Here is a 23,823-nt window from a genome sequence, read left to right as displayed (position 1 = left end):
ATTTTCTCCGAGTTAGTGGATAGTATATAAAGGGCATAAACGAGTTGGGATATTCAAGAGTTATTCGAGATCGACTCGTAAAATTCAACCCGAATTTGAGTATGCATTAAGAAGACTCGCAAACTTAAACATGTCTAAACGAACCTCGTACAACATAAAATAATAATTAATTTTTTCTTATTTTATCTTCTTGCATCTTTAAAAACGATTGTATATTATTTTAATTGGTTAAATATTATAATATAATAGGAATTAACAATAAAATTGTCACGACCCATTTTCATAAATCGTGACCGGCGCTAGGGTATGAGTATGGTTGTACCAAAATCCGTAGCTAGCCTTGCGGATAACCAATTTATAACATTTAAAACAATGTACCTGCATAAAACCACATGCTCGGGGACGACCGAGACTTCAGCCTAGTCTATCAATACATAAAGCAATATATATATTTAAAGTACACTTATCTCAGAATAATCTCAAACAGTATGGCAATATAATATAAATACCATAAACACTGTAATCATGCCAAAAGCGATAAAGTAATAGTTGGACCAATCCAACAAACAATAGTCAAAACTATAAACGTAAGACTAAGACATGAATAATATGAAACTACTACTGCGGTCTAAGAGTTTAAAATAGTTCGACATTTTATTTCTGAAATAAATAAAGAACCTCCGAGAATGAAGAAACGAAGATCGACCAAATGCTCAAATCACAAACCTGGAAAATTTGGAAAAACAACGGGGTCAGATTTACTGAGTAGAGTTTATATAACCATTTACATTTATTAAGTTAAAAACCTTTAAAAACGTTTAATAAAACATTTTCATTATGGATTATCAATGAAACCCTAAACCACAATTCTAAATCCATTGTCGTGTCGGTGAGACATATCTCAATAACCGATCCCCGACTATCACTTAATAAATAGTGAGCACAGGAGACGTATCTTCCACCCGTGCCCTCACTAAGGTGAGACGACTCGTAAAATTCAAGCCGAATTTGAGTATGCATTAAGAAGACTCGCAAACTTAAACATGTCTAAACGAACCTCGTATAATATAAAATAATAATTAATTTTTTCTTATTTTATCTTCTTGCATCTTTAAAAATGATTGTATATTATTTTGATTGGTTAAATATTATAATATGAGAGGAATTAACCATCAAATTTATAGCCAAAAAAATAAAAGACATCAAATATTGCAATATTTGGCCTAATGACTAACATAACTTTCATCAACATTTTAAAGTTTAATGTTTAAGGTTCAAGGTTCAAGGTTTCAAAAAAGTACCGTAAGGGAGGAGACATGAACTGATCCGATTCATTTACCTGGCGTTGTTCCATTAGTTAATTTTTCGAAATGATTTGCTTATATTGTTAGAACAAAAACGTCATTTTTCAAAATACAAATTCATATGAAGAAAGGTTCAATCCGCGGTTGAACTTATTTCTCAAAATTAAATAAATTATTTGTTATTTTTTTAGTCAATTAAATTCCAAATATTCATAATTTAGATCTAATAACCTCTAATCTATATATCTCAAACGCGAATTTATTTAACTGCTATAATACAAATTTTAGAATCTAATTGACTAAAGTGGTCTATTTGATTCCAAAATATAAATCTAGAGATCTAATTGAGTAAAAAGTGAAAAATGATATATTGGATTTCAAAACACAAGTTTGAGGACCGAGTTGACACTTTGTTCAAAGCCATTCCCTCGAAACGCTGCGTTTTCTTCGAGTTTGTGCATCGTACATTACATGTATCTGACTGACTCATGGAATTACTACACATTTTCCCATACAGATATAAATTACAAATCCTTTTCAAAAAAAAAATATAAATTACAAATCAAAGCTTCTCTGTGTTCTTCAATGGCGAAATAAAAAAACCTTAATAAAACTAACCTAATCAATGGAAGGCCAATTTCAACAGCATCAGCAGCAACAACCGTCATGTCGTGCTTATGGACCTCACCAAATGAAAATGACGATTCAGCCCTCCTCACAGCCAGACAATGATAGAACCACCACGGAATTGCGAGCACTCGATTGTAATCTCACTTCTCTTTGCGATCATATCCATATCGAGGGTTTTAACTCCGGTTTATTCTCCGATATCGTCGTCCATGCTATGGGCGCCACGTATCACCTCCATCGGCTGATTCTATCTCGCAGCTCTTACTTCAGGTAATTTAATTGAATTTTTTGATTAATTTTTTGATTTTACGGTTTCAATTGAATTTTTGGTGATTTTTATAGGAATATGTTGCATGGTCCTTGGAAGGAAGCTAGCTCACCAATTGTGAATTTACATGTGGATGATAAAAATGTTAATGGTGAAGCTATTGCTGTGGCTTTAGCTTATCTCTATGGTCATCACCCTAAACTTAATGATATTAATGCGTTCCGTGTCTTGGCTGCTGCTTCTTTTCTTGACCTTCAGGTAGTTTTTATCACACTAACTGCTGAATTTAAATGTTAAAATCAATTGTTTTGCTCATATGGGTTTGGTCTAGTGGTTTAAGGCTCGGCCATTTGGGCGCCATGGTCGTGGGTTCAAACCCCGGTTACACCCTTTTTGCTGGCCGTTATAGCCCGGAATTACCAGGTATGTGGGCTTGCGGGCGGTCCACATCCCGCAGTTTGATAATGATTTTGGGCTTCGGCTTGGGGTAGTGAGTCATTGTCACAAAAAAAAAAGATTAATTGTGCTGTAGTACTTTGGATCAACATTTTTTAAAAATGTTTTAATCTTGATTTCGATGCAGGATTTATGCACTATATGTACAGATTTTATAATCTCTGAATTGTGGACTTCCAATTTCTTGGCTTATCAGGTTAAGCTTCGAAAACTTGATTGGATTTGATGGTTGTTTATGTACTTGAATCGTTACACTTCTTGTGTTTTATTATTAAGGGTTATTTTTGCATTTTAGGTATTTGCAGAGAGTCAAGATTATGGGATACATGGAGAGCGTGTAAGAAATGCTTGCTGGTGTTACCTTTGTCAAAGTGGTGCCATGGAATTGAAAGAGGTATAAGTTGAACTCATTAAATATCTAGTTACGTAAATTTTTGTTTCTGCTTGGCATTTACCATGGTCAACCAATAAAATGGCTCGTTCCCCATATCCATCATTAGGTATTAACTATAACGAGGATGATATTGGCTTATGACTAATATCAGTAGCGCTAAATTTTAGCTTATCAACGTAAATGCCATTGAATGACACTGGGATTAATACCCTGATTACCAAGGGCTATGATGAAACTTCATCGATTACACACTGGTGTCAAAATTTATATGCTCTACTGATGGTGTTCAGATTATAAAAGGACATACAAATATGTGAGATATCATAATAATATAATAATTGGTTACTTATCTTACTCAATATGTTGTTGATTTTGATTTTAAGTTTTGATGGACCCAATTTATCGTTTTGACTGCTCTTCTAGATATGCAATCTAATACTTTAGAATGTCTATATGATAACGTACCATAGGGGCGAAGCAAGCTCATTTAGCTTAAATGTCATTAAGTCCAACAAAGATCAAGCCCGGCCCATAAGCCCGGACAGATATCCCGGCCTACGAACCCCAAACCACAAATTTGAAATTTGAAATCTGTATGTTAGCTTAAATGCCATTATTATTGTATCAGTCATAGAAATGCTAATGAAGTTTCTTTTCGCTGTATGGTACGCTGCACATTTCAGCTTTAGTTTACTTCTCAATTCAGTCTTTGTTTTCTAGTTGTCAATATTTTGGCTGTAATGACTTTATTCTTGGTGCACCTTTTCGAAATCAGAACTTATGGTGTAATAGGATCTATCTCTTATTGCAACTTTGGTTGCAGTATTGTAGTTAAGTTTTTGTCATTCTTCTTTGAATTTACATGTGTTATTTTCCTGACATTTGGTCAATAATCTTTCTGAAGTATTGATTATTTGGTTGATATAGGTGCTTCCAAGGCTTTCTTCTCACACTTTACATGCATTATTGACCTCAGATGAACTGTGGGTACTTAGTGAAGAGAAACGGTAAGTAGGTTGCCACTTGATTGGGTTTTCTATTGGACACTCTTTGAGGCCTTATTAAATATTATGTTTCTCTGTTAAAAGGTTTGAATTGGCACTGTACGCGCTGCTTGTCAAATGTGCTCCATGCAATACAGAACATTCTGAGCAGGGAACATCCTGTTCTGAGATGGGCGTGGGTCTTCATTCTGACTCTTCAAAAGCGAAAGGAAAAAGTCTGGATGATAATTTCTGTAGAAAGAGATTGGAATCAGAAGTGGGACGTTGTTCAAAAAATGAAATAGAAGTCCAAAGTGGGGCTCATGGTCTTCTGGTTGAACTTATTGATTCTGTGAATGACTTCAAAGTTGTAGTTTCTGATTCCCAGCAGTCAAATTTGGATCCCATGCCTCTCTCTGATGCAGAACGATCTTCCTCATTGACTAACTCCTTTCCTGGAATCAATGGAAATAGAACCTCGTGTTCATATATTGAAATGCCAATTGGTGTTGGAACAAGTGGACTAGGGTCTAGTGGAGGGACAATGGAAGGGCCATCTGAAACAGGCTCATACCATTTGAATAGCAACAATTGGGCCAGTGGTGATCAATCCAGGCATTGCACAACACAATCATCCTGTAATGGGCTCATGCTCAGTGAGTGGGGAAGATGTGGCGTGCCTCCTCTTTCATGGGGTGGAAGGGTTGTTGGAAAAAGACAAGTAAAAAGTTTTGCTAAATGTAATTGCGGGGTTCGTGAAGAGGAGTATGATACTTTTGTCAATATATTTGAAGGGGGTTCACTTTTATATTGTAACATGTCTTTTGAGGCACTTTTGAACGTGAGAAAACAGCTTGAAGAATTGGGTTTTCCTTGCAAAGCTGTCAATGATGGTCTTTGGCTGCAGGTTAGTTACTAACTTTGGTGTAATTCTAAATCTTTTTTCAGTTTTTCTGCAATATAGGACCGGCTTATAGTGAAGAGTCTGTAGTTAGTCTAGTTCAGCTTGTGCTACCAATCGAGATATTATATCTAAGAAGCCACTGCTCGCTTCATCCCTATCTTGCCTGCCCCACTTTTCTGAAACTTTGATTTTTCAATCAAACTAGAAACATGTACTAGGGATTACTGGATCTAAAACTGTCTTTTTTCTGTCTATTGGAAGAATATTGCATCTTTCCTATCTTTGTAGTCTTCTTCAATTCTTACTAGCTACTACCTCTTCTTGTTTTTTCATTTTTTTGAGGATGTTAAGTCTTTCATTTGTCGGCCATTATGTAGATGCTTTTAAGCCAGAGAGTACAAGAAATTGGTGCTGATACATGTAAAATGTGCTGCTTCACAAGTGTAGCATGCACTTGTAGACAACCATTTGGGTTTTCACAGGGAGCAGCCTCAACCGGTTATTACATGCATGATCATGATCACAGCAATACTTCTGGTAGCATGGGAAATGTATATGTTGCTGATTCGACTCAATGTGATGGAAATGGACCCTTTAGGCCCGTCAGAGTGCATGTTAGGGGACCTATTGATGGGCTTGCTGGTATTGGACGTGGAACTACATATGTGCCAACAGCTGCATGGCCGCCAACGCGTTTTGTATTTTCCCGTGTGCCTTTTGGTATGGGGAACAGAAACTGTCAGCAGTCTGTTGGTAATGAGGATTCAGAGAGTAGAACTGATCACAATGGAGACCTAACCAGAGATGGGTTAACAGCTTTGGTTGGGTTAAGCCAAGGAGGGACCAGTGCCAGCAATGTTCATGGAGAGCATATGGAGAGAGGATATGAGGCAGAACTGCAAGGAAGATTGTCTGGGACATCCATTTCAGCACCAAGTACCAGTGGCATTCCTGTGCAGATGCTCGAGTCGCCAGAACATGCTATTGGAATTGAGTGGGAGAACACAAATAGCTCATCGATATCTTTAGATATGAAAACACCTTTAAGTCATTTTCCTCCATTTCGTTTCGGGTGAGTTGTGATTTCTGTACAGGTTTAAGTATTACTTCTTAGCACCAGTAGTTTCTCAATTCCTGGTTTATTTGACTGTGTTGCTTATACAAATAGATCTGTTTCTCTAAGTATGTTTTGACCAGATTTTTTGAAATCTCAAAGTCGTGCTTGCTAGTTTCAAGGATAAGTCATCTAGCTGATTTTATTCTGTCCTCTCAGTTAAGATGAGAATCCACTTCTGCACATATCACTATTTGTTTCCATTTATGTTATTTCCTGTAAATTTAATCAATGTCTGCCTGTAAACTAACACCTCTTTGTCTTGTCCGAATTTGATATGGATACCACAGGGTTGAATTTGAGGATGTGCACAGGCTTAGTGATGGCCAAGTCAAGCACTCTGTAGAATATTTTTATGCTGGTTCTTTGTGGAAGGTATATGATATAAATCATCCATACAGGGCTTTGTCTTTCAATTTTTAATGTTCTTACACTGGTTAAAATTTTATAAGTCCATTTAATTTTATAGGTTAGTGTTCAGGCCTTTAATGATGAGGATCCTTAAGGGCGCCGAACTCTTGGTAATTTGACCAGAAATTCTCTTGTGAAATCTATTCCACGTGTAGCAAGATGACAAGCTGTCTATTTATTTTTGTATTTTTCAGGATTATTTCTTCATAGAAGGAAGGCCGAGATAACTGATCCTGTTAGAAAGGTTAGCATTATGGAAAACCAAAATTTGAGATGCTCTGATTTTTGGATCATATGAATTAGGGAAAATTACAAAAATAGTCTAAACCAGGTCAAAAAAATTAAAAGTGCGTTTTTTTCAAAATAGTTTTCATTTTGTGCTTTAAAAGTTTTCACTTTGTACCTAAAAGTTCTCATTTTGTACGCGCCATATTACAAATGTATCAGAGATAAATCTTTGAGGTATCTTATATGTGTTCGCGATGTATTTTTTTATACGTAAACTAAAAGTATAAAAAGTGAAAAGATTTTTTTTTAGGTAAAGATGCAATTTTTAAGCTTAAAGTGTATTTTTATAAAGGGGTTCTTTATTGTAGTTTTGTGGTTTTCCTTATGAATTATAATCCTCCTTATTTCCTGCATTTTTCCCCCTTGAAAAAGGAATCTTGGGGATAGTTATGTGTTTCATTCACTGAACGCCACTTATGAAACTGCCTACTTTTGAACTATTAGGCACACATTTATGTGGATACTCGTGAGAAGGTTACTGCGCGTTATCAGGTGAAACTGCCAGTGAACAAACTCTGTTAACGTAATTGTCTACATAATGTTCATGTAATGATGCAGTTCTATAAATAACATGGTATCTGTTTTTGGCTTCGTTTGTCAGTTGATTTGTCCATCAAAGAGGGAAGTAATGGTGTTTGGCAGCTTTAAACAAAAAGGTACTCTTTTACCAAAAGCTCCCAAGGGCTGGGGCTGGCGCACCGCTCTGCTGTTTGATGAGCTCACGGAACAACTCCAAAACGGGACCTTGAGAGTGGCTGCTGTTGTGCAGCTTGTGTAAATTTATAGGTATACCTGCTGTTGGCGCACTGTTATCCCGCGAATAGAATCTCGTTATATGTCTATTAACAGGGAAAATCAAGGAAACGAGATCCTATTCGCTGAGACCATAACACCTGCCTCGACCTATGGAATATCGAGACTTGAGCTAATTACAATAGCTCACTTCTCTTCTGCTGTTTCAGATGCATCATTTTATTCAATTTTCTTTCTTCATTTTAGTTTTTGTTAACAATTAAATGATGTATATTTGTATGCATATATATATATATATATATATATATATATATATATATATATATATATATATATATATATATATATATATATATATACTCCCTCCGTCCCACTTTAGAAGTCCCATTTGACTTTACACACAGATTAAGAAAACATTAATCATTCTTGTCTTTTCATATTTTTTCATGTTTTGCCCCTATTAATGATAGTGGAATTTTCCATAAAACTCTTTTAAGATAACTAAAATAAGGGTAAAGTGGGGTATTCAATGGAAAAATATTCTAAAAATAGTAATGGAACTTTTTAAATGGGACGTCCCAAAATAGAATATGGGACTTCTTAAACGGGACGGAGGGAGTATATATTAAGGATTTGGCTCTGTAATTAAATTTTTATTAGAATACCATATGGTTTTATATTGATAAAGTTTTGTTATATACTTATGATGATAATTTTAAAATCTTAATAAATTAAAAGAACTCCATCAAAACATAAAATAACTTTATTTCAACTACATGTTTTGTTCCAATGGAGATGTACTCTGAAGAAAATAAATTGGTTTTCCAAATACTTGGGGCTGCCCTCCTTAGTTGACAGAAACAAATAATTATTAAAGATTGGGAATTTCTTTCTCGATGAGGTACGAAATTTTGTAAAAGTAGTGGCACAAGCTATGCAAAGATCTTGTGCTGAGATGAATTTTCTTTTAATGAAGAAAAAGCGAATGTGAAGTACTCATTGCATTTGATGGGAATGGTTGTTGTGCCTATCAAAAAAGATTGAGATTCCATCAAATTCATTGAACATGAGAGGGTTATGTTCACGATTTACACCGTTTGTTGTAAAATGAACGGTGTAGATTAATTTGACTGAAATTGTACTTTTTTGATTTACACCGTTTATTTTATAACAAACGGTGTAGATCGTGAATATGATTTTCCCAAATTTAAAATGAATTTGAGGAAATTCCAATCCATCGAAAAAATATGGTAGCTTGGAATATAAAAAACTGTACGACTTTGATCTTGCTATGTTAGCGGAAAAATTCTTACACGCTCTTTATTGTTTGGCTATCATTTTCAAGGCGCAGATCAGTGTTTTTAAAACCGGACCGGACCGGCCGGTCGGACCGGTTGAACCGCGAACCGGCCAGTAGTCCGGTCTGAAACTGCGAAAAATCAGATCTTTTGGTTGGACCGGGTTGGACCGGATTGAACCGGTAAAAAACCTGATGTTGAACCGGATCGGACCGGATTGACCCGGTAAAAAACCGGTGAATCATTTTTTAAATTATCAAACCGATTCAACTGGTTGAACCGGAAACCGGTGGCCGAACCGCCGGTTCGGTTTTTAAAACACTGGCGCATATGAGTTGGTAAGTGAGGTCGCGGGTTCGAACCGGACTCATGTATGCAGCCGTTTAAAATTTGGCGTCAGAGTTTGCCTCCCGCAGATTAGTCAGAATATGGAAGGTTTAAAGATATCGTCTCGTAGTTGAGACCCGTTCAAAAACCTCATGAATCCTATATTAAAAAAAAAATGATACCACCTGTCATGTAACGCAAGTTAAATTTGGAATTCATGCCAGATAGTAATGACCTTTTGCATACCATTGTTATCTTGGCTCAGAAGAAAATTGATGTTAGCCCTATCTATTATGAGTATGCGACGTTGATGATGAAACTGCCAGCCACATTTTTGCTAACTGCGGGTTTGCTTTGGAGTATTGGCATGAATTAATATTTCTAGAAATATATACAAATATGCCTCTAATATCTATTTCATTAACATATTTTATATTAAACGCATCCTTAAAGTTTTCAAAATGATTTAATTATCCCCTTTCCGTGAAGCGGGAGGTTAACATTGTTTGAAAGAAACGGATAACTGAGTCATCTTTAAAATAGGGTTATATTTTAGACAAAATTGTCATGAAGGGGTTACTCGTATTTTGATACAAATATTAGGGCAAAACCAAACCTTTTCCCATTTTTTTGAGCAAATTACTGTAAGACCCCTCACATTTAACATAATTCACACTTTAGTCACTTCTGTTTGAAAACTAAACTATATAACCTTTCACTTTTACTTCCGTCATCAATTTAGTCTCTCCATCCATTTTTAGTGTTAGTCAACGAAGTTAAAGGACTTAGGGGTAAATTAATCTTCAAAACTGAGGGACGAAATCGTTGAAAAAAACAAAAGTGAGGGATGAAATCATTGAGAAAAACAAAAATAGAGGACCATATAGTTTTATTAACTTTGTTGACTAACATTCAAAATGGACGGAAGGATTAAATCGTTGACAAAAACAAAAATGCAGGACTATATTGTTCGATTTTCAAACAATAGAGACTAAACTATAAATTATGTCAAAATAGGAGGGGTGTCATAGTAGTTTTTGCTCTTTCTTTTTAATCTTTTGAAGTTTACATAATTAACTTCGCTTGGTTATATGAGATTAATGCACAACAGTAATCAAATTTCGCATTTTATAGTGCCGCGAAAAGAAAAAAAAAATCTAAAAGCAAATCAACACAAAAAAATTTCTTCTGAATTTGAGTTTTTAAATTCTCCTCTCTCGCCATTCTTTAATCCTCCAATTTCGCAATCAAATAATTTACTTTCTTTTTTATTTTCTGTTTTTTTCGTCTAGGGTTTATGTTTATTAGTCTTCAAAATTCAAACGAATTTATCGACAAGATTTTTCAAATGCAATGCTGTTCTTCGTAAATGGATTTTAAATTTCTAGGGTTTGTAACTTATTTAGATTTTCGATAGAATGGGAGCTTTAACGAGCAACAGTAAGCGAGATCCGTTTTCAAATTCACCCGATTTTCATATTTCAAAAAAACCTAAATTATCTTACATGCAACAAATTTCAAACCAAACCCTAGGCTCATCAAACAGTACGGTCTCTAGAATTTCAAGGTACCCGGAGCCTAGAAATAAGTCAAAGTTTCGTAGAGAAGTTCATGCGCCTTGTAGAATAGTTAAATTTGGGTTGTCATCGTTGTCTAGGGCAAACGATATCGATTCAGCGGATAGGAGACAATCTTTTGGTGGTGATGATATGGGTAATTTCTTGAGTAAGAAGCTTGATTCTGCTAAGAGAAGTGCAGTTGGTGCTTTTCGGTATTTGGCTACGTATAAGCCCGTAATTGGGGCTGTTGATAACGGATTTGATAGGCGCGAAAAGGCGGTTTTAGTGTCTGAGGATTCTAGTATTGAAGAAGGGGAAGATGGGGATTTGGGGGGAAATAAGAATAAGGTGGATGATAATGATGTGAAAATTTTGGAGGAGAGATCAGTGGTTACTAATGATGGGATTTTGGGATTACGAAATGCGGGGAGAGAATTGGAGTATTTGGTATTGAATGGTGAATTGGATGTATCTAGTGTTGAGGCTTATAAGAAATTGTTAGAGAATGCTGAGAGAAGGAATCCAAAATTGCAAGCCTTGGATTTTGAGATTGAATTGAATGAGAAAAGGCGGAGCTTATACCAGTTGCTTCGGCCCCTGAAGAAACCGGAAGAGAAACTGCAGGTATTTTTCTGGTTTTATCTTGTTTTTTCAGTTCTGTTATTGAGCTAGCTTATGTTGTTTTTATTAAGACGTAATCGATTTATAGGAGATTCCCAAGGAGCCCTTTATACCTCTTACAAAGGAGGAAGAGACTGAGGTTAAACGTGCATTTACAGCTAATTATAGGTATGCATGCTCCATTAATTTTAAGCTTTCTATAGTGCAGTGCCAATATGTTCTCAGTAGGTAACAATAATTAATTTTTCTACAGGAGGAAGACTCTGGCTACTCACAAGAATTCGAATATTGACATCACGGGGGAACTTTTGCATTGCCTTGCACCAGGGGCATGGTTGAATGATGAGGTGATCAACGTGTACCTAGAGTTGTTGAAAGAAAGAGAAATGCGGGAACCACAAAGGTTTCTTAAATGCCATTTCTTCAACACATTTTTCTACAAAAAGGTTGGTGCAAGTTGCTAATTGCCATTTCTCATCTCAGACTTGTGCATACAAATCGTTAATGGGCGTCTTAGAATCTTTGGTTTTGTACAGGCGGAGTTGGCATGCCCTGTTCCTTTAATCTGTCGCCCTTTAAACTTGTTCACCATTTCTTGTAATTATTTTCTTGGTTGTGTTCTTATAATTTCTCGTTGATATTAATGTAGTTACAACTAAATACACTAATTTCTATGTCTCTTTTCTTCCTTTCCCCTGCACGTGACTACTAATCTAGGCACTGTTTTATTTTGAATTAAATACGTAACAGTATTCATATCTTGATTAGTTGATTATTTTCTGTTTTTAATCTGAAGTTAATGTATTGTGCAGTTACTGAACGGGAACTATAAAGCTGTCAGAAGATGGACCACAGAAAGGAAGTTGGGATACTTTTTGATGGATTGTGATAAAGTAAAATTATGCACATTAACTTCACTCCTCGCAATTTGTTGTTGTTGTTGTGTCTAAGTGACACTTATCCTTGGATGAATTTTTGCCATTTTGTTCAGATATTTGTTCCTGTTCATAGAGAGGTCCACTGGTGTTTGGCAGTTATCAATAAGAAGGATCAGAAATTCCAATATCTTGATTCGCTCAAAGGAAGGGACTTCAAAGTGCTGGAAGCTCTGGTATGAATCCTAGTGTTGCTTTAGATTTCGTTTGTCGGGGAGATGCAGCTAACATAGTGCTGGTCTCTTTGATTTGTATAAAAAGCGATGTTGATTCAAATATCTATTACATTAGTCATTTCTATTTTCCAAAATGTGTACGTAGCAATGTAGCCGACCGAAGGATACCAATACTAGTTATGTAGCCCTTTGTACATAGTTCAAGGTCTTGTTACATTCAGCTGCAAGTCAGCTCATGAAAAGGGTTGGGAAGACGCAAAACAATTAAATTTCCATATCTATGAGTGGTGCGGGTTTGAACTTTGAAATTTGGGAGTTTGCATGAGTTTGTTGTTTTACCTATTGATGTGCAACATAAAGGTGCAAAATTTCATCCTAAAAGTATAGGAAAATAAGAAAAAAGTGTACAGAAAGTAGAATATAGCATAAATGGGGTTTACTCATATGCTGCTCCAGATCATGGCTGATGTTAATTAATGATGTGTGCCAGGCTAAATATTATGTCGAGGAAGTGAAGGACAAGAGTAAAAAGGAAATTGATGTAAGTAATTGGGAACGTGAATTTGTTGAAGATCTTCCTGAACAGGAGAATGGGTATGTATTCTTGCGTCTATTTCAGATCTGTATGATAAAAAAATTCCTCGATTTGATACCATATTATATTTTATTAACAGGTATGATTGCGGTGTATTCATGATCAAATATGCAGATTTTTATAGCAGAGACGTAGGTCTTTGTTTTGGCCAGGTACTAAAACATTCTTTTTATAGGTCTTTGTTTGTTAAGCATTGGTATTAGGTCATTAATTTGAAGCCTTTTATCACAGTTACTTAAATCTGTAAACATGATATATCAAAAAGGATAATATCCATCTACCTAAACTCGTAGTTATGATGAAACCATACTCTACGCCTAAGCACATGCAAATATGTGATGTAAGAACATTACTCTCTGCTAATGTCACGGACATTTCATTTAATCATCATTTCCTGTTCCGGAAACTTGGCGTTTCGGACACAAAACTTCATTTTTAACATAGGAAACCTTAAAATAACACCGGTTTGCCGTGTCCGTGTCCAAGTGTCCTGTTTCACCATGTTCGTGCTACCTTGTGTCCATCTTCCTCTTTATGCTTGTTGGAATGAGGGAGCTTGTTTTGATGGTTATCCGATGAATAGACTGTTTGCCATGCTGATTAAATGTTGATTATGTCAAAGTTCTAATGGGAGCATCCTGGCATAATGTTGTAATGACTGCATGTCATATTTGTTGTAATGCAAATGTATCATGCTTCTGATCCGGTACCTGAAAATTCTTTTGCGCAGTAAACTGCAGATTCATTGTTCTAAGAACCGATGCATCATTTTTCAGAATCTCTTTTTTCTTGATTGATGGTTTATTTCATCAATCATCACTCTAAAGCCCCTGTTTTTTTTCCTATTATTTTTAGGAGCATATGCCCTATTTTCGGATGCGAACAGCTAAAGAGGTATTGAGACTGAAAGCTGACTGATTGGAGAAGTGGATGCAGCTAAAGAGATTATGAGATTAAGAGCTTACTGATCGGTACAGCTAAAGAGAGATTGAGATTGGGAGCTTACTAGTCAGAGATGTGGATGGTGCTCAATGCGCTACATTCATTTTGTTTCAGCAATTCTGCTAATAATAGCAGATGTGCTGTATTAATCAGATGATTACATATACTTGTGAATGTAGGATCTTTCAGCCTTTGTCAAATATGTTGTGGTTACAAGGCATTTTTGGTCTATTTAATTGATTTAATTATGTTCATAATTGATGAGTGGTGAAGAATTCAATAGTAAACAAGCCGCCGGCTGATGGCTGGTGCTTGCACTTTATTATTGCGAGTTGCGTTTGTAATTTGTAACATAGAATGTTTGCTTTTTCTTTCTCCATTTCACTGACCTCCAAGATTGCTGCATTTTCTTAGAGTCTAATGATCAAATTTTAATGTTTGAGAATTAAACAGCCAAAATATTTATATTTTGGTATAACTAACCAAAGAAAATATTAGATCTCATTTATTTTTATACATTATAACCAGGACTCGCAAGTTATTTGAGAACTAACTCAAAAAAAGTGTAAGGTAAGCTCTCAAGTAAATATTAAAGAGGTTTGTGAAGCTAGTAATTCATATTCTTTTACTATATTGATTTCTTATATCTCTAAATTTAGATACGTATTGTTTGAATTTCATATTTTATAGCAAAAGATATTAAATGTATCAAATATGATTTATTAAAAAAAAAATTTTTTTTAGTTTTTATTAAATTTGAATTAAGCTTCAACATCGACTTAGCTTGAGTTTAAAAATTTAAGCTCCAAGTTTGAGCTAGGCATAACTCTAGCTAGGGCTCATTTACATCCTTAATTATAGCATCAAGAATTAATCCTGAAATAACTTGGTGCGAAGTATAAGTATAAATTCATGAAAGTATATAATTCACATTTTGTATTTTCTTCTCTTTCCTTGGGCAGAAAATTGTTTCTATTCGTCTTTTAACAACTACTTTAGACCATAAACCCGTAAATCAGAAAAGCCACATCAGAATTAGAATGATACATTTAACAAAACCATTGCTCGTAACGAATCCGAACCCTCACCACTCAGAAACAACATTTGCACTTGACATATTTGGTATGCAGTCTCAATAAACCAAAAAACATCTCCCATCTTGAAACTGCAAGAATAAGAAAATAAACACTTGTAAGTGAAAATATACAGGGTTGAATAGACAATCAATTCCCACAAGATTAACCAATTACATCAAATTAACTAAACGTAGACGAGAGACCAAAAGTACAAGACGAGACCTCATCATACACAATTATCGAGGAACTCTTTTCCGACTAAGTATTTCTTGTTCTTTTAGTCGATGCTGAAACCTTGCAAGACGAGCTTGTAGACTAACCAGACCTGCAGCCTTGCGCGAGAGTACAAAGCTCAACTGAGTCACATAGTTGTCGATGAGACTACCTGGTTGGTCTACTTCTGCCAACAGTTTCATTTCCTGCCAACGAAAACGCACAAAAGATCAGGATATATACATTCCATCTTCGGAACCAGGAAAAAAAATCTTCTTCAATTCAAAACCATCATGAAAGTAATTACATATTCAAATGCCAAAGTACAAACAATATTATGCAGAGACAACATTCATGAAGTCAATTGACATAAACCCCCCAAAATACTACTATCTCCATTCCACTTTAATTGACGTTTTAGAATTGTGCGTATAAATTAAGAAATGTAATTAATATATGTATAAAATACTATACTATCCTTATAATAACTCCGCCAATCATTTTTTAGCTTTGTATATTTCCAAAAGTAGCGTATAATAAATAGGGGTATGATAGAGAAAAGGGGTAATTTAAAGGCATTGCTTATCGGAAACGTCAAATGTATTTGAACAAAAAAAATTAATCTAAAATGTCAATTAAAGTGGAATACTCAACTAGAATTGGCAATCCATAAAATATTAATAATCTCAGCTTACCTCACGAACAATCTCCATTGTATCCTCGATTTCTTTTCTATGAGCAGCGATTAGGGCCTCCTCTTCCTAGAAATAACCAGTGAAACAGATAAATAAAGCATAAAACATCCACTTATCTATTGACCATGAGCACCTCATGTATATCACCAACCTCAAGTATCGCATTGATATTCCCATCTGGAAGTGGTTCATATTTTCTCAACATGGTATTATTTGAGGTATAGTTTCCCATATTCTGCTGCCTAGAGTTTGAGGAGGAAACATCAGATCCACTGCTCTCTTTCTTCAACCAATTACCCAACTTCTCTGGTTTTTCTTCCCTAACTCCTTTTCTACGAGTTGGTGATACCTTTTGCACCTTCTCTTCTGCATCAACCGAGTTTTGGGAGACTGATGGATAGACTTTTTGACTTGTGGAGCCCCCATATGAATTGTTTATTTCAAACCTCTCTCTATCTGCTGAGCCGGAAGACCCACGTTCTTCTCGCCCATTTATAGGGTAACTTGAAGTAGAACTATGTGGCTGTCTGTCATAATCAGTAGCCGGGTTGTAGGCAAAAGTTTCTCTCTCTACAGCCCTTCTACCTGTATCCCCAGCTTTAGTTTCTACTTGCTCATAAGCATCATCTACATCGGAAGCAGCTGGCAGTGATGGTATTAATGACACATCTTTAGTAGTTGGAGGTAATGAATTTACAATCTGATCCTTTCTTGGATTACCGCCTTTTGAAAGACTTTTAACCCTGTCCGTTTGATAATATGCAAAAAACATTTTAGTCAAGTATAAAGACAACAGACCACCAGATCAGTGGTTACACTGATAATTACTCGGATGAGTAAAATATGTACCTATCAGCATATCTCAAAGTATTGAGTGTATGTTCGCACGAACCCGCATTTGGAGAAATGCAAGAAATCATCACTGTCCTAGAGTTGCCAACAAAGGAATCACGGAGTACTTCTGTAAGTTTGCTCCCACGAAATGGTATATGAATCTGGTCATTGTCCAGAGCACGAATACATTCCTTAAGGGCCAACAGGCTCTTGTTAATTTCCGCACCTTCAATCCTAAAATGAATGGAAAAGCGGCATCAGCAACTGCAAAACCATATATTCATTTCAGAAGTAAATGAGGAGCCACAAAGCAGTGCCAAATAGAGAGCCAATTACTACATGTTTAGCTGATAGTACTAGCTCCCTGGCACCTAACAAGCAATAAATTATTCAATCAAAACTGGAATCTATTAACAGGCAATGAGAAACAAATATTTGTTTCATAATCAAACCCAAGACATGACCTAGAAATATGCATTAAAGAGCACCGAATACCGCATATTAGCCTTGTGGTCGCCAGTTAATTTAGTTCGGAGAACCAAGGACGGTTTGGATCCACATTTAAGTGGTGATTGCATTAATTTAACAGCATCAGAGAGGCATCTATTCAAATACTGATGTCAACCAACCATTTTTCACAATTTCAAACATTCAATACAGATTTCTCATCCAAGTGGACCCCTCTAAGAATTTTACCAATGACTTGGCAATCAACACAAATGTCACCTAACCTTTTTATAGATTTTAGCTTATGACATAATGAATGAGATGCAGGCAAAACAAGTAGGGAAAGTACAAGGAAACCCAGGCAAATCACAAGCCAGGTTTCTTGAATTAACAACATATCATATATGGTGATCTTTCAGGATAAAATCCAATTCCATGATTATCAAAATTGTAAGGGTCATTTAAGTTGGGTTGGGCGTAACAGAAAAATACAAATATCACATAAAAAATCAGTGTTATTACAAGAAATGTTACAATATTTTAGTGCAAAAGCAATACCTAGTTTGTCGGTCATTATCAGTGGTATCTGCACCTCGTTCACTACCAGCAAGATCTATAAAAGAAATTTTTCCAACCATTTTTCCACTTTTTGATTCATTTACATCGTTATTATTCCTCCTGGTATCTTTAACCTCACTGTGCTTCTTAACTGCAAGCTGTAAGATAGCATGCGACCTTGATGATTCCTCATTGGCACCGGTAGATCCTGTACTTCTTGCAGCATTTCCCCTCTCAATGAATTCCTTAACAATTTGTACATCAGAAACTTCAAACTCTTGCAGTCCAACAATGCAAACTTGTTGCCGCCCATCTTCTCTCATGCAAAGCTTCCTGTCTCAGAACAAAAAAGTAATTTAGCTACCAGTGTACTATTGATCTATGATTAACTTTTCATGAACAATGGCCATGCAGATAGAATAAATGCATCTCTACATAATATGAGCAGCACATTTTTCAGTTATTTTCCGAATAACCAAATTACTCCATCTTGGGACTATTAGATTACTATAAAGAATTAAATGAACTACTGGACCAATGTGAAATACTTACTTTCTTTCACTGAGAAGATCATAAAGTTTCCCCCCGTATATTTCAAAAAAACTAAGCCACAGTTTAAATCTCTGATTACGATAAACCGGCTGATGCAACCATCTAACCAGATCTTCAGCAGCTCTCAATGGCAATGGTTGCATGGTGAATGTTTTACCACTACCTAAAATAGAAGTGTTGTCAGTTCTTTTATTCATCCCCAACATCATTTAGACCACAATTAGCTTCACAAAAGGCAACACAAATACAAATAAAATAAAATAGTAAGGACATAATATATCAAGGAGAATCTGCATACTACCTAATCCAACTCAACAGGAGAAAAAAAGAGAAATGGACAAGAGGCTGAGGAAATCCAGTACAAGTGCCTTTTATCTTAAAACCTATTCTTCCCTCTTAAATTAACACCTCTAGCACTTATTAGTACTAGATATTGATGTACTTTATGAACAAGTGACTTTTATCTAAAAACCTATTTTTCCCTCTTTAACTGTACCAAGCTCCTCTATGAACGTTGATAATATGAAAACATGATGAGCACACAAGACACTAAGCATGATGATATATACCTGTTTGACCATATGCGAAACATGTAGCTTTAGTTCTTTGGAAAATGGTGGGGATAATTGGCTCCACAGTATTACGATAAACCTGTTCAAGCACATAAAACAATCAATTTTTTCTAACCGATAAACTGAAGATAGTTGAATCCATGTTATTGAATACAATAAGAAGCTTAATTCCTAATTGGAAGTAAACAGCCTTAGCATTTATTCTGGCCTGCCAGCAAGGATGATCTTTATCTCAATTACAAAGCATTACAAGTTACCTCGTCATTGGTGACATGCTGATCCAGAACAGCATCAAAACAAAATTCATGCTTCTCAACAAAGGCGGTCAAGTCTACCTGCCCCCATCAGAAAGAGACATTAGTTTTCATGAAGAAAGAGAAGAAAATGCTCTACCAAGCTAGAATCAATCAAGAAGTCTCTATCTTCCGAACAAATTCAAAGGAATAAAAAATTTGTCCTATAGCAATACACACCTTTAACTTTGGCTCATGCAAAGTTACAGAATTCTCCAATACAGTAACAATATCATCCTCCTTTCGGGAAGTCTCCTTCTTGTTCAATGGTCTTTTCCGTACCTGTGACAACAAATAATACAAGCTTTCAGAAGATAATACAAAAAAAGAGTTTCAAATTGGGAGAAAAGGATATAAAAATAGATAGGTTAGCTTGAGCTGATACATTATGAAAATTTAAAAATACATATGCTCATAATTTGATCCAATGAATGTGTCATCCATCCATTTAAAGTCAAAATTCATGTTTCAAATTTCCTAATCCAGAATCATTCTACATTTACAATTCTCCAAACACCATAACAAATTTATTTCTCAAGTCTTAACACACAACATCTCCTCTGTAAACTGCACATTTCTTGGTTCATAAAATAGATCCCATAGGAAACTAGCAGCTTTTTTTTTTATATAATTAAAAAGGAGAGCGTTTTTAGGAGGATTTGTACTCACGATCTAGCAATTTGTTCCACAGCACTTATACCATTTGAGCGATAGCTCATTGGTATTAGCAGCTTTTCTTAATTTCTAAAAGTAGCAAACAAGTTGATAAACTAGAAGTAAATGTATGAAAACAGCTGAGACTTGAAAAAGAGACCAGAAATAAAAAAAAAAAAACAAGCATATTATATCTACTATCTAGTGACCTGAATACTTAACCAGATGTTTAACAGTAAAACATATTGCATTTGAGTGTGAGCATCAACAACTTGGTTACATGACACCTAAAGCAGATGCACATGTGAGTGGGAACAGTTCATATAACCAACATACCACGACTTTAATTTTAGCCACATTATTTTCCCTCGTACTGATATCTTTGTCATTAGTGAAGGCAACAGATGAGTCAGGATCATTTTGCCCTCTTTGCTGTCTATCACTAGTCACATTGAAATCATTGTCAAATCCTTTTGAACCACCAGGCATGAAGGGTGATTGCTCAAAAGGCTCTGACATGACATGCTGCAAAAATACCAGAACACCAATCCATTAGCATAGATAAAAGGTATTAACAAAAGGGCCTTGTATGCAAGCAAGAAGGAATGAAATTACCTGTGCATTAACATAAATCTAATTGCAAGCAAACATTCAAAAGAATGTATCGCAAGAGTAATAAGTTATTACATTTATAACCAATTTAGTAAAAATGGCGGGACAGCAGCAAAAGGAAAGAAAGACCAGAACAAAATTTCTTGGACTAATCGGGTCACCAGCATTGAAATTTGAAGTCAGTAACCGAAATCCAAATAACATAATTAATCGAGACAGTTATGAACACCCCAAATTCGTGAAGGAGGAAGGGGGATCTTAAATAAAAATGAACCACAAAGGATGCTAAAATACAATACATTTTAGTTCAAAAGCAAAAGCCAGGCAACCACGCTAATGAGCAGCCATTCACTCATTCAGACAACGGCTAAACTTTTCCCTTCTATTACCTTGTTCTGGCATCATAAAAAATCTTATAGCAACCCACATTTGCTAACCACTAACTGAGATAATAAATGAGACAAAGGCAAATAAGAAGAAGGTGATTAACACTCCTAATTAGAGAAAGGGCGCTCTGTAAAAACACCATACCTCAGATAGAAGCTCTGTATCATCCATAGCATGAAGATCCAAAAGGCCAGCACCAAAATCACCCCTAAACTCTGGAGAATAAAAACTATCTGATGCTGCCATACCAGCTGAAGTTTGTGCAGTTGATGTGTAAGTTTCAGAAGCTGATTCCCCATTGAAATTGAGGTTTCTCATTAGCTTGAAAAGCCTCTGCTTCTCTTCAGCAGATTGTGCTCCATAACCCTATTAGAAATGTATAACAAAATGTATGTTTCTCAAATTCTAAAGAAAACCAAACCTAACTCAAGCAAATTTACATGGAAACTTACAACTAATTGTCAAAACTTAAGTTCCAGGCAAAAAATATGGTTTTAAACAAATAATCCACACCGAAACTCAAAGCTCTTAGATACTTACTCTATACAATAATCCAACTGAAAACATGGATGTATCGGAAACAAATTTTAAAAACATTTTATTTACGTGTATCAACTTCAATATATCAACAACATTCTATTCCAAATAATAGCATCTACTTAAAAATACACATAAAAGCATACCAACCAAACACATTGAAACAAAATAGAAGCTAACATAAATCCAATGATATTAACAATATGCAATAATACAATACCTGCATTAAGAGATTAGGCAGGTGGCGATTATCAATGCCGGTAGTAGACGCCAACGGAGAGGCCAGATGCTGCAAACCGGCAGACTGAAGCCAGCGAGCCATCACCGCATCACCGGCATCGGTAGTGGGAACTCCTCCTCCAGCATTATGCTGCGAGGACACACCACCCGCCGCGGCAGGATCATATAAAGAGGTCGCCGCAGCAGCATTGGTCTGCTGATGCATCTGGCCACCGCCCATGTGGCGCTGGGATCGCTTAAGCGGAGCCAATTTACAAGATCTAATTCAACACACCTTCACACACACAAACAATAGAATCACAAATTATACATTGAATTAAAATATAAAACGCAACAAAATCAAAATTAAAAAGACTTACAAGGAGGAGAAAATTCGAATCCGGAGTAGAACATAGAACACAAATTCCTCGAGAAACCGCCAAAGCTTAAAATCAAACAAATCTCTGCATTAGAAAAACAAAATGATCATGAATTTAAGGATAAATTAACAACCGCATTGATAGTAAATAGAATGAAATCAACGAACCAGATGAAAATGATCGAGATCCAATCGCGGTTAAAATATAATAAGATCTGAAACTGTTGAAATAACCAGAAACCCTAACATCTATGTGGAATGGGAAGGAAGGAGAGAAGGAGAAATTTGTTTTGTTTTAATTTTTTTATTTTACAGAGAAATGGAGAAATGATAAATGTAAGAGCAGTGAAAGAAAGAAATGAACAAAACTTTCAGAATTATATAAATCGTAATAATATTACAAATTGAGAAATTGATTTTTTTTTTTGCCAAAGCAATTGAGAAATGATTAATTAGCTATATTTGGAACAGATGTGTAATATAATTAATTTTTAAATTGATAATACTTGACCAATGTTATTTAATATTTTTTTTTTTTGAAAAGTTACATAAAATTAAAAATATATACTTGTATTTATGAAATTATGTTTTTCTGTCAAATTCAATCTTATGAACCTCTAAAATTACAATATTATTATTATTTATATAATTAATTTTATTTTTTTCATTTATTTTTTTCTTAAATATTTTCATTTATTTTTTTCTAAAATGGGCTGCTTCACTACAATTTTTTTTTTTATGAAGCGCCTTAATAATTAACTTAAATCATTGAAATTTCAAAATAAATGTATCTAACAACAAATTGAGCATGTTTGAATAATATACTACTAACTATTAGATTTATCAATTTGGTCTATCATTTTTTCGATCTATACTGAATATATCCACGACTTTTTCAAAGCTAATGCGACACGATGTTATATATGCTAAATATTCAAAAATTTATACATATAAACACGCAATATTATATCATGACAGCTCAAACGAATCGTGGATATATTAAAAAAACTGAAAAGATTATAAATCAAAATAATAATATTTAAATATTATGATATATTTGACAAATGGACTAAAAATATAAATTGATTTTTTTTTAATTTTGATTTTCAATCTCCCATATATAGAATAAATTAATTTTAAAAATCAAATTTTGCTTTTCACTATAATTAAAATAAAAATTTAAATTTGGTACATTTAATTTAAACAAAAAAATAATATCATAATTGTAGTATAATCAATATAATTTTTATATTTTTATAAATATTATATTATTTTATATTATATTATATCACAGTAAAATTAATATTACTTTTTCTTTTTCGAAATTATTTATGCAGAGAATTTTTAGTTACCTACACATGCTTAGGGGAAAAATTTGAGATGGGTTGGAATTGCGTAAGGAATCGATTGAAAACTGAGCGAGTAGTAAAGAAGTTGCAATAATTTGTAACCTTTGAAATTAAATTTACCAATGGTTTCCAACTCAAATGGTAAGAAGTGAGGTTCAAAGCGCTTCAGGTCTTGAGCTTGAGTTCCATTGTGGACACAAAAATAAAAAATTATGGATTATCAAAGATGAAGGCTATATACACTTAAAATACTGATGAAAGACTGCAAAAACAAGACGCAAGATTACGACGTCAGAGGCAGCATCATTTGCCAAGATAACGTGACTTGTTAAGCGATACATAACGCAACCGATAAGATAATTGTAGATTGTAAATAATAGCCGTAAATAACTAATGGCATGTCGATGTAATTTTCGCTTGAAAAAAATCTATAAAATTATATTAAATTTAATTATAATATATCATGGTTTTTACATTTGCAAATAGGG

The 23,823-nt window shown here is 34.8% G+C and overlaps 3 protein-coding genes across 3 annotated transcripts; 2 read left to right on the top strand and 1 right to left on the bottom strand.

Annotated features, from left to right (window-relative positions):
• Positions 1-1,834: 1,834 nt before the first annotated feature.
• LOC126667358 (uncharacterized) lies at positions 1,835-7,286 on the top strand. Its single transcript, XM_050360314.2, has 11 exons — positions 1,835-2,204; positions 2,277-2,460; positions 2,786-2,854; positions 2,954-3,052; positions 3,980-4,059; positions 4,141-4,942; positions 5,317-6,011; positions 6,344-6,428; positions 6,523-6,574; positions 6,659-6,708; positions 7,197-7,286. Exons 1-9 carry the CDS (start codon positions 1,930-1,932, stop codon positions 6,556-6,558), a joined length of 2,325 nt encoding a protein of 774 aa, XP_050216271.1. The 5' UTR covers positions 1,835-1,929; the 3' UTR covers positions 6,559-6,574; positions 6,659-6,708; positions 7,197-7,286.
• A 3,031-nt stretch (positions 7,287-10,317) lies between these two features.
• On the top strand, positions 10,318-14,363 carry LOC126669847 (ubiquitin-like-specific protease ESD4). The gene is made up of 8 exons (XM_050363414.2): positions 10,318-11,313; positions 11,399-11,478; positions 11,564-11,756; positions 12,123-12,203; positions 12,302-12,421; positions 12,912-13,015; positions 13,096-13,168; positions 13,872-14,363. Exons 1-8 carry the CDS (start codon positions 10,549-10,551, stop codon positions 13,932-13,934), a joined length of 1,479 nt encoding a protein of 492 aa, XP_050219371.1. The 5' UTR covers positions 10,318-10,548; the 3' UTR covers positions 13,935-14,363.
• A 472-nt stretch (positions 14,364-14,835) lies between these two features.
• Positions 14,836-22,336, bottom strand: LOC126668960 (kinesin-like protein KIN-13A). Its single transcript, XM_050362222.2, has 15 exons — positions 22,155-22,336; positions 21,988-22,071; positions 21,609-21,902; positions 20,996-21,217; positions 20,189-20,377; positions 19,379-19,480; positions 19,163-19,240; positions 18,903-18,984; positions 18,334-18,496; positions 17,782-18,114; positions 16,792-17,010; positions 16,094-16,685; positions 15,943-16,008; positions 15,257-15,453; positions 14,836-15,123 (listed from the first exon to the last, which is right to left on the bottom strand). The coding sequence occupies exons 3-14, from the start codon at positions 21,846-21,848 to the stop codon at positions 15,271-15,273; spliced, it is 2,469 nt and encodes an 822-aa protein (XP_050218179.1). The 5' UTR covers positions 21,849-21,902; positions 21,988-22,071; positions 22,155-22,336; the 3' UTR covers positions 14,836-15,123; positions 15,257-15,270.
• Between the last annotated feature and the right edge of the window lie 1,487 nt (positions 22,337-23,823).

This window comes from Mercurialis annua, linkage group LG2, assembly GCF_937616625.2.
Source record: "Mercurialis annua linkage group LG2, ddMerAnnu1.2, whole genome shotgun sequence".
Lineage (NCBI taxonomy): Eukaryota > Viridiplantae > Streptophyta > Magnoliopsida > Malpighiales > Euphorbiaceae > Mercurialis > Mercurialis annua.
Note: the sequence above shows the minus strand (reverse complement) of the source record. Positions and strands in the feature narration are given on the sequence as shown.